The 14,565-nt window shown below is 44.7% G+C and overlaps 1 protein-coding gene across 4 annotated transcripts in view; it reads left to right on the top strand.

Annotated features, from left to right (window-relative positions):
- MTCL2 (microtubule crosslinking factor 2) overlaps positions 1–14,565 on the top strand; it is an 85,454-nt gene that overhangs the window by 23,538 nt on the left and 47,351 nt on the right. For all 4 annotated transcript variants that reach the window (XM_081864718.1, XM_081864719.1, XM_081864720.1 and 1 more), the window contains exons 2-3: positions 618–842; positions 10,607–10,765. In XM_081864718.1, the coding sequence (XP_081720844.1) occupies positions 618–842; positions 10,607–10,765 (384 nt within the window). The remainder of the gene's footprint in view (positions 1–617; positions 843–10,606; positions 10,766–14,565) is intronic.

Below are 14,565 nucleotides of genomic sequence, written 5' to 3'. Positions count from 1 at the left end.
CCCCACCCTTATAAATAGATGAAAAGGAAGTAACAGTAAACCAGTAGAATACTATTCTAATAATAGTATAAGAATAATTTACTGTTATATAGAAGTCCAGGGCAAAGCACTGTCCACATCCCTGGTAGTTTGGGTTGGAGGGAACTGTAGTTCTTATTAACTCTTTCTCTTGCCCCTTCAGAATAGGGGTTTTAAAAATCGATTCTCCATTGAAACCTCCCAACCCACATTTTATCTATCTACTTACCATATTTATAATCAGGCCTTTAGCTAATTAAACCATCTATGGCCTTTTAAACTGTGAGGGGTATTGTTTTTGTTCGTTAATCTACTGGTTTTACTTCATAATAAATAGCTTTGTAGAAGGACCCTGCTGTTCTGTTGGATCATACAGTAGTTTGTTTTAGGATTCTTAATGTGGTTGGTAAATCAAGCAAGCAAGCAAGCAAGCTGCCTCAGGACTTTTTATAGTGGAGAAGCAGTGTAGAATATATAAACACACAGGTATTAACTGCCCTCCTCACTCCCTTGTCATATTCTTTTCTGATGTCCGTCACATGCAAGCTTTGTAACGCTTGTCCTGTTCATTCTTTGACCATTGTACTTTTCTTCCTTAGGATGAGATTGAGGAATTGCGGGCTGAGATGCTGGAGATGAGAGATGTCTACATGGAAGAAGATGTCTACCAGCTACAGGAGCTCCGGCAGCAACTGGACCAAGCCAGTAAGACCTGCCGCATCTTGCAATACCGTCTGCGAAAGGCAGAGCGGCGCAGCCTTCGTGTGGCACAGACTGGCCAGGTGGATGGAGAGCTCATCCACGGCCTTGAACAAGACGTCAAGGTAAGCCTGCAGTTACAAGAGAGAAGACATTTGAATGGTCCTGGGATTTTTTAAAAAAACCTGCTTTGTCCTGTTTCAGATTATTGGTCTATTGTGCTGTTTATTTTCACTACTGGTATCTCTCCAGGGTCTTGGGCAGAGGCCCTTCCTGGCTCAGATACCAAAAATCCTTTAACTTGGAGGTGTTAGGGATTGAACTTTTGCTCTTCTACATGCGAAGCATGTGTTCAGCCAGTGCTGGGGTACAGGCTCTATTTGGTGTGCATTTAAGTTATGTTTTGCAAAAATAACTGCTTAGATATGACTTGCTTGAAAATGGATCTGTTGCCATACTGACCTAGAGGAGAACTTGGAAGATTTGTGAAATGCTGCTGTTGGGCACTGTAGCAATTTCCCAGAGGAAACCACGAGGCTTGGATTCCTTTGCACAAACGTAGTCCACCTCTTACTAAGTCAATAAGGGCAAGATAATGGCAAGTAAAGACAAACAGAGATTTGAGTTGTAGTAGAGTAGAGTCAATTCATTTACATGCCCTTTTGGATGCGAGTAAGAGGCAGCAGCAGATCAAGTCTTTTGTATTTTAACGCTTCCATAATTTTACTGTGCATACATTGAAATTTCCATTCGGTGCAGAATTAAGTATCCTGAGAATCTCAGCTTTTGAAAGAAGCATATTTCTGGCCCTTGTGACTGTGAAGATAGGCATGAAAGTGTGTGGGCAAAATCTCAGAAGCCAAGGAGGTGGGGGAGAGAAAGGCCAGGGTTTCATTACCTGCCATGGCTCTATTCTCGTATGACCAACAGAAGCAGAATAGAATATGCAAAGTAAGCAACTATATACAAGTGATTGCTAATTTGCATAGATGTCACGGAATTGATCATTTTCTTGCAGAATTTGAATTACCTGTGGTTTGTTGGTTTTTTGCTGTTTTTGACGGTCCTACACATATGCAATTCTGCGTAAGTTCTTTCTAGTTCAGGCCTTGGTGGTGAGAGTGGACTGCAGCTTGCTCTGCTTGAAATGATTCCTTTGAGGAGTGGGCCCCCTTTAGCTTTTAATTGCTGTCTAGTTTACTGTATAATGTTGAGTTGACCAATCCTGCAGAGAGCCAGGTTTAAGCTGGTGTTGCATTACACAAAGTGCAGGCTGAAATGGAGAGAAACCCCACCTCTTTGCTTTGGAGAACAGAGCTAGTGATGGGATCTATAGATTCCTGCACCTTTATCCCATACTTGCTTCATAGAGCTTAAGACCAAGCTAGATGTGACATTTGCTGTGTAATTGGTCTTTCTTGAACAAATAACCTGCACAGGGGATCCTGAGCCAGATTGGGGCCATGGCATGGTGGGAGAGGGGATTCCCCCCCCCCCTTTCCATTTTATTCCTGCTGTTTTCCTGATTGGACTTGACTGTGATTTATCTGTACTGGGAGGAAAGCTCCCATCAGGATTCTGATCAGGACTGTGGGTTAACCCTGCTCCAATTCCTCATGCTGTTATTACAATCTGACTCATCGCATATCGCACGCAACCTTTGTGTGCATTGTCATAGCTGCATATCCCTTTGAACCTGGGCTCCCCAAACAATGTGGCATATTTTTAGCAGCAGCTGGACTCTTTGCTGTACTTCTGCTTCTACTTCACTCCCTTTTCCATTGCACAGACACTAGGCTTCTTGTGATGTGCAGACCTGGGAAGGGTTAGTGATAAGGATATGCTTTCTTGTCAGCTCAGTTTACAGTCATGGGAACTAAGCAGCTGACCAAAGAGGCTGAGCCCCTTCCCTGAGCTGCCCAAGGGCCTTAGCTAGCTCTTGATGATTGCACAGGCCAGCTGGGTGGTGCATATGCTGCTTAGGCATGGCACTTTATTGGCATTGCGCAGTAACACAATCTGCTGGAGGAATGCCTCCTTTCTTGCTGCCTCCAAGGCCTGTTCCATTGCTGTGGCCCTTTGAACAAAGCTGCATTGCCTAATGGCATAGGCCAGGGCTGAGGAACCTCAGGTCTGGGGGCCAACTACAGTCCTTCAAGCTTCTCTATCTGTTCCTTGAGCCTCTCCCTACACTGTACTCCCCCCCCCCAGCCATACCATTCACTGGATGCACTTCATATTCTCCTTGAGTGTTTTTTCCTGATGTGTCCTTGAACTCTGATAATGCCTCTCCCCTGCCTGGATGGAGGATAGAGAGAGGTTTGTGAGTGTGTGTGTAGAAACTAGCCTACTGTACATTTACATCTGTTGCTCCTCCCACTTTTGCCTCTGCCCCCCCCACCACTGTCACAAGGCCCCTGGAACATTGACCCAAAGGGATGTGACTCTTGGGTTGCATTTGACAGGGAGCGGAAGCAGAAGCATCTGGGCTACCAAAGGGCAGGATGAGGGAGTCTGTAAAATGTTTAGCCATGTCAACGGCGACTAGCATGGTGTGGATGAGGGAAGAAAATGCTGGGAAGGTTGTGCTCTTTGCAGGGGGGGGGGGCATTTCTCCCATGATTAACAAAAGCAGAAATGTTAGCTCCAAAGCTCCAACCCTTTGGATATTCTCGAAGGGCAACTTGAATGAACATCCTAAGCAAATAGCACTGGCTAGCCTTATTACTGTCTAAGCAGTAGAATTCGATTCTTTGAAAATACTTTGTTCTCCCCCTTTCCAATTAAAAATGAAACTGCAAGTTCACCTGCAGAGTTAGTTGTGCCACTGGCCCTTCCACGGGGCCTCTGTGTGAGTTCCCCTGTTGTGGTGCATAGATTTGTAAACAGGACGCATTTAGCTGGTACAATTATCATGTCCCTGCTTATTCTGGTCACATATTCTGTGGTCTTTTATCCTCTGGGCTCACAGTGAGTGAAGGAAGGCAGGTTCCCTGGCAGTATGCTGTGTGAGAAGTTGGCCATCTCATGGCCCTACAGAGCTGGCAATTTGAGAAGCAACCCTTGTGCTGTCAATCCACATGGGCAAGCCCTTCAACTGGGCAGAAGTCCCAGACTCTGTGCATTGTCCCCCTTTCTAGTTGACTGGGGGAGAAAAGAGAAAATAGTAATAAAATGTAGAGGTAGTTTTTTTACTTGCATAGAGACATGGCAGGCAAAGTATGCAGCTCTCTCTGTGCAATCAACTGTTGAGCAATTTTAATTAACAAAATAGGTGTTTTTGAACCTACCCATCCAAGGAGAGAAGGGCAATCAATGCCCAGCACTGCTGGCCATTTCCCTGCGGGGGCAGCCTTTGCTTGTAACTCTTTCTGTAGCAGCACCTGTGCTTGTATTTCGTCATGACTCAGTGAGAGCAGCCTCTCCACTTACACTGGAATGCTGTTCTTCTTCAGCTACAAAACGCTTTTTCATTGTTGCAGTACCTTTTATCCCAGCTCAGCAAAGCCTGGGATTGAGCCAAATGGAAGCTTTTAAACAAAGAACTGAACCTGCTGCCAAGTGCCCCAAGCTCCAGAAAATGGCAGTTTCTGGAAATGAAGCCTGCCACAAGTGACGGATGACAATCTCCACCCAAGCATCCATCGCTAACTGCTCTGTAATTAAGAGGATATGCTTGTGCAGTTGTTTAAAAGTAAATGCAGCTACCACCTGGACCTGCTGGGGTCCAGCAGAATGTATTCTCATCATGATACTGGAATGAGGTAGCAGATATCCTGCCCTACTAAACACTACTGTCCTCCCTGTTTCGATCCCAAGGGGCAATACTTCTTTGCTCAGTCTTGTTGATTAGAGCTTTGGGCATTTGAAAATTTCCAGCTGCCATTATTGGGGGTGCTGGCAATGCTGAGTTCCATATGCCAATATCCGAGTCTGCAGTAGGATTTAAATTAGCAACTTGAGGAATGCAAGCTGAGGATTTAACCTGTATGCCACAACTCAGCTAGTTCGAAAAGAGAGAACTGCAGGGAACATGTGCTTAGAAGCTTATTTATGCAAATAGGCCAAAGCAAGGCAGGTGTTACTGCCTGATCACTGTAAAGGCTGCAGGTTTTGGGTTGCAGCCAACTAAGTTCTACTCAGACTAGACTCATTGCAATCAATGGACCTAGGTTACTCATGCTCCTTAATTTCAGTGGGTCTACTTATGGACACAACCCATTTCTTTATAAAGGGCCAGCAGTTCTGGTCCAAACAGCTCCTTTCCATGCGTTATGCCCCTCAGTATTTATCTCACCATAGCTTTGAGAAGAGGCTTTGATACTCTGGAATGAGTGGGGCAATCCTAACCATTGATCCATACTGCTGGCAGGGATTAGAAATTGACACCACCGGCAGGGGAACGTGGCCACCATGGAGGCCCTTTCTGTCCCCACGGAAATGATGGAGGAGTATTTGCTGCCATTGGTGTTCCTGCCAGTAGTAGCTGGAATAAAACTCCCCAATGGGGTGTTTCAATGATAGGGTGGAAGCAGAGCAATGGCTCCTCTGGAGCCAGAGCCAGTCCAGTTCCTGGTGAGGGACCTGATTTGGGCGCATGTTGTGAGTTGGTGCAGCCAACATAGTTGGGAAAACTGCCTTCCATTTATTCCTCCTAGCTAGCAGGAGCCAGTCAGGCTGCAAATGCCACGGAGAGTCCCTTGCTCCATGCCCCACCCCCACTCAGTTAGGGTTTCTGTCTTGGTGTGGGGAATGATAACATCTTGTTCCACAGCTTGTAGTTTTTTTTAACACATGGTTCTTCAAAGTATTTGAACATATGTTTTGACTATATGAAGCCACATGGTACTGAGACAGACCATCAATGATCCATCTGGCCTAGTATGGTCTCCTCTGACTATACGAATGGCTCTCTGGGGTCTCAGGCAGAGGGTCTTTCCCCCCATCACCTCCTACTTGAACCTTTTTAACTGGAGATGTCAAGGTTTGATCTTTGACCTTCTGCTTGCAAACTAGTAGTCATTCCAGAGCTTCTGAATGAGGACAAGGAGCACAGCCTAGACCCCTGGAGGCAGAAAAACATCCCAGGTGCCCAAATGTTTAAGTGTAGCTATTGAAATGGGTTTTCTCAGTCTCAGGCCAACACCCTGCCAATTATGTAATATAGAGCTACCTTATACTGAGTTAAAAGGTGACAAGGGGCACCCCTTTGCTCCCTCAGCAGGCTGTCTGGGGAGGAACAGATTGCTCTTGCCAGAGGTCTGCAGCAACCTTATGAAATTGGGTTGAGAGCCATATGGAGACAGGTCAAGGGACACGTGTTCCCCCACTATAGTGCATGATGTCCAGTTTTACCAGGGATGGGGAACCTACAGCTTTCCAGATGTTGCTTGTCTATAGCTCCCATCACTGCTGCCAGTTGGCTATGTGGGCTGGGACTGATGGGAGTCCCAGCAACATCTGGAGGACCACAGGTTCCCCATCCCTGAGTTCCATGCATGCCGTGTTCATCACGTGTGATGCCTGGGGGCTGATTTCCTTCACTGGAAACATAGAAAAGTTACAAAAACAACATTATAATATGTAACAAAAGACGTTTAAGTGTGAAAATACATTGAAGTGTTAAAACCATGTTCACACTTAAAAAAAAAACAATTAAGAAAACACGTTCACATTCCAGATGTTAATTACACCACCATTTGTATTTATACATTAGATAGCCATAATTAGTTATATACAAGCAGATTTAATCTCGGCTGAATCATCACATCATAATGAGGATATTAGGGATGTTAGAACTTTTGATAGCCATAGCTATTGATTCATGAGCTGATACATGTTGTAGGAGTATATGTCACATTTCCAGAGAAGAAGGTTGTGTTTTCAAAATGTAATGTTTATTTAGCCCGTGGGTAGGCAAACTAAGGCCTGGGGGCCAGATCCGGCCCAATCGCCTTCTAAATCCAGCCCTCGGATGGTCCGGGAATCAGCATGTTTTTACATGAGTAGAATGTGTCCTTTTATTTAAAATGCATCTCTGGGTTATTTGTGGGGCATAGGAACTCGTTCACCCCCCCAATATAGTCCAGCCCCCAACAAGGTCTGAGGGACAGTGGACCAGCCCCTTTCTGAAAACATTTGCTGACCCCTGATTTAGCCATTCACCCTTTACAGTTATACCTTGGGTTACAGATGCTTCGGGTTGCACACCACGCCGAACCCAGAAGTACTGGAACGGGTTACTTCTGGGTTTCAGTGCTCACGCATGCGCAGAAGCGCTAAATCGTGCTTTGCGCATCTGCAGACGCGACGCTGCGGGTTGCAAACGCTGCACCTTGTGAACGTGCCTCCCGCACGGATCACATTCACAACCCGAGCGTCCCCTGTAGTTTCTTCCAAAGAGGTCACTGCATGGACTGGCCCTCTTCTGAGCTAGATGTAGTGTGATAGTTGCCATATGCTTGTCACGGTGCATTTTTCTCGCTCTGCTCCTTCCCTGAACCCTGTAACAGCTGCCTCCTGGTTGCCTTACCATTTGCTATGATCAAGTGTTTTCCTTGCAGGAGCAGGAAATAACTGGAACTCCCCCCCCCCCCAACCTTGATGGTGGTGCTGGAGCCTCTGGCTAAGCTGATTCCATGCTAGTAGCTGTACTACCATTTGCCTCTTTCCTAGCTCAGTTTTCAGTTCCATAGTCAGGATGCAACTGGGGATTTGTATAAATAAGTACAAAATGTGGAACACAGGGTGACTTTTCTAGCATCAGCTGTGCACTGTAGGTCACTGCATGCTTTTGTCCGTAATCCATTGTAGCATTCTGCCTCTCCAACCTGCCCTGTCCATCACGATTGCCCTGGTAATGCCTTCGGTTTCTGTCCTTTGCCCTTCACATCTTTGTGGTGTAAAATCCATGCCAGTTTCCTGTCTAGCAGGGAGAAAGCCCTGTCTGCACATGTCAGCCGAAGTTCCCCCTCCTGACACTTGAATATAAATGTAATGGCCTTCTCTTCTTTGCAGTTTCTTTATCATCACGCAAAAGAAACAAAGGAGGTCCTCTGTACAGTGGACCTCTGTACAGTGAGGTAGTGCCAGTATTAAGTGTGTATAGAGGTGTATGCAATTTTAACTGTAAGCTTGCTGTGGAAAGACTCTCCTTTCTTTTTGGGGACATGTAACATTTTCAATACACGCTCCCCCCCCCCAAAAAAAAAACTCCACTTGGATTGAGCTCAGCAGAGACTTGTTCTTTGCACAGTACTGATTGGCTAGCCCTTGTGTCAGTCTCAAAAATGCAGTAAAAAACAATATAAGTGTAAGAAACCTCTGAAAGGGGGGAGGGGGGTTGAAATATGATGTGGAATAATTCAAATTTGTGTTTTGTGTTTATTGTAAAATGAAAATATAAAGAAAAAATATTTTTTTAAAAAAAGAGGAGGAGGCAATCAACATTCATTGGAAGCTATGTGTTTATAATGGGTGAAGGCTGTGTGGGTGTGTGGAAAGCAGAACTCAACCCGCAGCTGGAAAACCCACTTATGTTTGCAGGTTTGGCTGCATACAGTCTAAAGTTTTATATAGGCTCAGTGGTGCTTCCTAGAGATTCCATACAGGGTACCCCTATTTTATTTGGGATCACACACTGCGGAGGGTCTTGAAATTAGATATTGATGTCTTGCCATCTGGTCTTTCGGTTGCTTCCCCCGCCCCCCACAAAAGTTCATTTTTTGTAAAGTTAATTTCCTCCTTCCCAGTGAAGAACCTCTCCTCTTTCCTTGGACTGTGATAAAGGACTACCTATGACCCTAATTATCAGATAAAGCCATTTTGTGAGAGCTTTATTGCAGAAGAGGTCAAGCCCAGAGGGTCCCTGGGTACCAGAATTCATTGCTTGGGATTTGCTGGAAAATGTTTGTGAACATAAGGTCATCAGGACTGTGGAACTACTTCCTGTGTCTACAGATGCATTAAGAGATATGCCCCATATTAAGAGTAATTCAGTGTTCCATGATTGTTCCATGGAACAGACAGTAAAGCTCTACCATGCCCCATTTTTGACATTTTCGTTTGAAAGTCTGAATCCTGAGTCTCAGATAGTTTAGGTTCAGTATTATTCAGTCTGCTCAACGGATTCACATGAATTGTGTTCTTTCCCATTTTACAGCTTTGGCATTTGACTTACCCTTTCCCTCCTCGATGCTCTTCCTGGCTATACTTTGGTCGCACAATCTGAGTCTGACATGTCTAAGTGCCAGTGGCAAAGCCTATTTGATGCTTCTGCACCCATGATAGAGAATTACATTTTTTTTTAATATCCTCACATTACAGTAGGAGGTATGGCTGGTGCTACTGTAATTGCTAGACTACCCATTGCACCATTAATATTGACATTAGTGAACCTGTTTGTAACTTTAATATTTGATTTATGCTCTTCAGTTCAATACATTAAAAAAAAATCTATCCTGGTTCAATGGGGAAAGCTCAGAGAGGATAATGTAGCACCACCAACTTGTTCCCCTTTCTATGCCTGTGGATTCGCAGAGAATTATTAGGTGGTGACCTTGGTGCATCTAAATGTGTCTAGATTCCTTTAATTCTCATTTTGCACAGTTTCTGAAACTTGCTGATGTGCATCTAAAACCTGCCAGCAACCGCAGCGAACAAACTCAGAAGTGACTGGCATCTCAGTCTTGTATGTGACAGTTATTCCCTCTTCTGTAACCAGAGATGCTGGCATTCAAAGCACCATTGGACATAAGATCATGGGCATAAGGACATAGAACTTTTGTGAAAGTTCTGATTTTGGGGGGGCTGTGCAGCAAAGCATACACCATAATGCCGCTGAATAACAAGAGGTGCATCGTTTACTACAAGGAAGAGGGAGTCAAGAGGATGTGGTTTTCTCCATACTTCTGGTTTTTGTGCAAAGATGGCAAGATGTGTACCATATTTTTCGCCCCATAGGACGCACTTTTCCCCCTCCAAAAATGAAGGGGAAATTTGTGTGCATCCTATGGGGCGAATGCAGGCTTTCGCTGAAGCCTGGAGAGTGAGAGGGGTCGGTGCGCACCGATGCCTCTAGCTCTCCAGGCTTCAGGAAGCTATCTGCAAGCCTTGCAAGCCCGGCAGGAGGTCCCGCCGGGCCCACGAGGCTTGGGGCGGCAGCCTGCAGCCCGAAGCACGGGGAGCCCTCCGGAGGGCTCCCCGTGCTTCGGACGGGTGTCCACAAGGCTTGGGGCTGCAGCCGCGGCTGGGGGTTTTTTAATTCATTTCCCCCCCAAAAAATGAGGTGCGTCCTATGGGCCGGCGCACCCTATAGGACGAAAAATACGGTATATTCAGTAGGCACAGCTCTTGTGCTCCCTTACGAAGAGTTGCACAAATCCTTTTGATATTGTCTGATAGCATCACTTTTGCTTCCTTTTTCAGTGCATGCTTCTAATGTGCAAAACCATGCTGTGTTCCCAAGATGGCTGCATTCTTCATTAAGAACAAAGTCTTGGGCCACATAAGGGGAGGGAGGGACCTGTAAAATGTGTCTCTTGCTAACATTTCGTATCTTGAACATAATTATGCTGGTACAACTTGAATTAAAGGATTAAAAATGAAATCTGTGCAAAATGCTTAGCTACAATTTAATGCTGCAAGCCGTAGCTCCTACTTAAGCAATTTTGAATGTTAGCATGCATTTTGGAAGAAAATTTGTTTCTTTCTAAATAGATCGGGAAAGCTAAATGCCAGTGAGGATTTTGGAAGAGGGACAGTCAGGTGGGATATATAGCCCTGATCAAAATAGAATCTAAAGCCCAATGTCAGTACTGCTGGTAATATTAACTTGCGCATCATCAGATCTGAGGACCAAACCTCATATTACTTTTTGCTGTGTTTATAGGTAGCCAAAGATGTCTCTGTGAGGCTCCATAATGAACTGGAGACAGTGGAGAAAAAACGGATCAAGCTGGAGGATGAGAATGAGGACTTGCGCCAACGGCTCATTGAGAGTGAGTTGGCTAAGCAGGTGCTTCAGAATGAGATGGATAAGCTACGGGAGGTAAGTACTATCCTAAGGGATTGCATTTCTATCTTCTCTTTTCCCCCAAGGAGCTTTGATCAGTGTTCCAGCTTCACAGCAAGTTAGCTTAGGCTGAGGAGAAGTGACTTGCTCAAGGCATATAGAATCTACAACATTACATCTTCCCAGGTCTCCTGCTTACCTCTTTGCTACTAGTAAGTTGTGTTCTAAACATGCGTTGGGAAGTGGATGAAACATGCAAAAGACATGAACTTGGATGACCATCAAGTTGCTTGCTTGTTAAGGCTCCCTAAGGCTGTTTCTCCCAATTTGCACACATCTACCGGCACAGTACAAAGATTTGTATCTTTGGCTCCCCCCCTTCTTTTATTTCTCTCCTTAATACACTTTCAATGGGCCATTTCATGTGGAGCACATTACAGTAATCTAATGTGAGTGTGACCAAGGCATGTGTAGCTGATCTCCAGGAAAGGGCTGGGGCACTAGCCAAAGATGTACAAAGTTGCTGCAGTGGCTATCTGTGAGTGCCTAGGACAGGGGTATTTTGTGTTTCTTCCAGCCTTAGAGTCACATTTTCTAACAGGCAATCTTCTGGGGCCACATTACCAGTGATGAAAAGAGGCAGAAGTGAGTGGAGCAACATAGGTGATGCTTACCCCTGGGTTTACATTCCAGCTAAATGTCCTATGGGCAATGCCAGATGAAGGAGCACCCTCAAACTCTGATCCTGACTCTTCAAGCAGAGTGCAACTCCATCCAGAATGGGCTGTACACCTAATCCTGAACTAGTCTTCCTGGACAAACAGGCCAGACCTTACGCCAAAGAATAAACGGACATAAATCGGACATCAGGAATCACAAGACAGAGAAACCAGTAGGAGAACATTTCAATCTCCCAGGACATTCTATACAAGATCTCAAAGTAGCTGTTTTACTACAAAGGAATTTCAGAAATAGACTGGAAAGAGAAGCTGCTGAATTACAACTTATCACCAAACTCAAAACCATGGAGAAACCTGGTCTGAACAAAGACCTTGGATTCTTATCTCATTATACATGACAAAGCCATTTTTCACCTTTTCACCCCTTGCTTTTTCCTGTAAGACCTATTGCAGTCGTTAAGAGTCGTCAACAGGCTCATCACAGCTATCTGCCAATCACCCATTCCCACCACCCTTCTGAGTAATACCCCTCCCCACCTTCTCACTATATAGAAGGGTCTGGAAACTTCTGTTTCAGTGTATCTGAAGAAGTGTGCATGCACACGAAAGCTCATACCAAGAACTGACTTAGTTGGTCTTTAAGGTGCTACTGGAAGGAATTTGTTTTGTTTTGACTATGGCAGACCAACACGGCTACCTATCTGTAACTTATCTTTTTCATGTCTGCCCTTTGGGTTCTTGTGTTTGCTGCTAGCAGCTGGAATGTGCCATATCCTTGCTTCCTCCAAGAGAAACTATGTATAGTTTAGGCACTTCTCATATCCATTTGATGACTTGCAGTCAAATGGGGTCATGGAAGTGTAGATGAATGGATCTCAGACTACTAACGATTTCCTTGGCATCAGGTTCTGTTTCTGGTCTCTCAGCATAACGGTCTTCTGGTACCACTATGCTGTATAGTTCTAATGATGCTGTATTTAGGCACTTCACTGCAGGAAAGTGGCAGTGTAACATAAAATAGTTGGGGCTTGCTGAAGTGTTAGGTAGCAAAGCTGACAAAACATGCATGTTCAATAGCTCCCTACAGGATTATCTTAAGGGAGAGCAACCAGTTCTTGGTGCTCACAAGGTTGCCAAAAATGTGGTGTAGAATGGAACTGTGTGTGAGGTCAGGGCAGTAGGCCAAAAGGAATCTGGTTTCCAGTTGCAGTCACAGCAAGAGTTAAGTGTCTGCAACATGGAATTACCCTAGTTGGAGTCAGGCCAGGCAAACTCCCTTGCTTTACTATCCTGATTCATTCTGCATTAAAAAATACAATGACCAGGTTTTTTAGCCCAAAGTTGACATACCTTGGTATTACGTATTTTCTATAAAACTAAACCCTTCCGGAGCAGTACTCAGTTGCTCTTGCAGTGCTGTTTCTGTGTGAACTTAAATCTTCTAGCAAATAAAACTAACACATAGCAAATGCCCAGCCAGCCCTTCTGCATGTTGCAGGCTTTGATCCACTGGATCAAGAGCATCTTTGAATCATTGCAATTGGAAAAAACCCAATGGCTAAAATGTTTTGATTTGAAACAAAATAAAAGAAAAAAAATTCCTTCCAGTAGCACCTTAAAGACCAACTAAGTTAGTTCTAGGTATGAGCTAGGTCTTTAAGGTGCTACTGGAAGGAATTTTTTTCTTTTATTTTGTTTTGACTATGGCAGACCAACACGGCTACCTACCTGTAATTTGATTTGAAAGACAGTTAAATTGATCTATTAATCTGCTCCTTGATGATACCTGATGGGTGCTTATTTTTATATGTTTTATTACAGATATTGTGTGTGTGTGTGTGTGAAATTCTATTTTCCCTCCCTGATTAATTGCGCTGGGTTATTGGGTTGTTCTTGTTTTTATTTTGATTATGTATTTTGTTTTTTTTATATTGTGATTTTATCCTGTGAACTGCCCTAAGACCTGTGGGTATAGGGCAGTATATAAATTTTAATAATAATAATAATAATAATAAATAATAGTTCTTTGCCCTGACTTAGAATTGCTGCTAGTGGGCAGTTTGGTTCTACTGCGGCATCTTGCCTTCTCTCAATCTTCAATTCTCTTTGCAGATACATGGGGGTTTGTCCCTAATCATGTGAATGGCTAACAGACTTGCAACAGGCTCTTATTGACAATTTCCAATATGCAATTATAAATGTGGGTATGAAGAAAGGCTGGTGTGTGCATAGGGAACACACAGCCGTTTCCTTGACCACAGCCATGGTGACAGGCTGCTGGAACCCCTTTCCTACACTTTAAATTTTTTATTCCTGAAGTTCTGTATCCACTTGCACAGCTGTATGGAGAAATGTTAGTGGGTGCAAGAGGACCTGCAAATCCCTGCAGTAATGCCTAGGACAAATTTCAGAACAGAGCAAATGGCCGCAAGGGCAGCTTAGAAGCCTCAGCCCTCCGTAACAATATTGGATAGGACTTGCAGCTTTTCTCTTTGCCTATTGTTCTCTAGGCAGCCTGTCTGCCCATCCACACAGCAGGCAGTACTAATGGGCATGAGATTGGTTTCTGAGCAGTCTGTGTGCATGATCTGAATAGCAAGTGAAAAGAAGTGCAGTAGCTGTCAGTGTGAGATGGGTGATGAAGGCGAGGAGAGGGTTGTCCTGTGGCCAGCATGCCAGACTGGAGTCACATGATGTGTGTACACAGAAACCCGAACAGTTGGTGTTGCATACAGATGACTTGGATGGTGTGTGTGTACACAAACACACACACAGAGGGAGGGAGGGAGAGAGTGTAGTAGCAGCTTCGTTGTGAAAGTGAAGGACTGGAACACATTGCAGCCCAGTTTTTCTTTCTGCTGCCATGCCTTCCTCTTCTTCCACCCCTGGAATATATCTTGAAAAATGAGAATAGAACTTGTTGGCTTTCTGGATCACGTTGGAAAGCTCTTCAGTAGGTTCCCCAAGGCACTGCTATAGCTCTGGAATGGTGTGCGGTCTTGTTTAAAAAGCATCTGATGTGAACGGGATCCGTTCCGGAGCCCCGTTCGCACCCTGAACAGAACGTAAGACGCGACTGCGTGGGTCGCGTTTTGCCGCTTCCACACATGCGCGTGACGTCATTTTGACCGTCTGCGCATGTGCAAGAGGCGAAAC

Source organism: Podarcis erhardii, assembly GCF_964252035.2.
Source record: "Podarcis erhardii genome assembly, chromosome: 6".
NCBI classification, from domain to species: Eukaryota; Metazoa; Chordata; class Lepidosauria; order Squamata; family Lacertidae; genus Podarcis; species Podarcis erhardii.
Note: the sequence above shows the minus strand (reverse complement) of the source record. Positions and strands in the feature narration are given on the sequence as shown.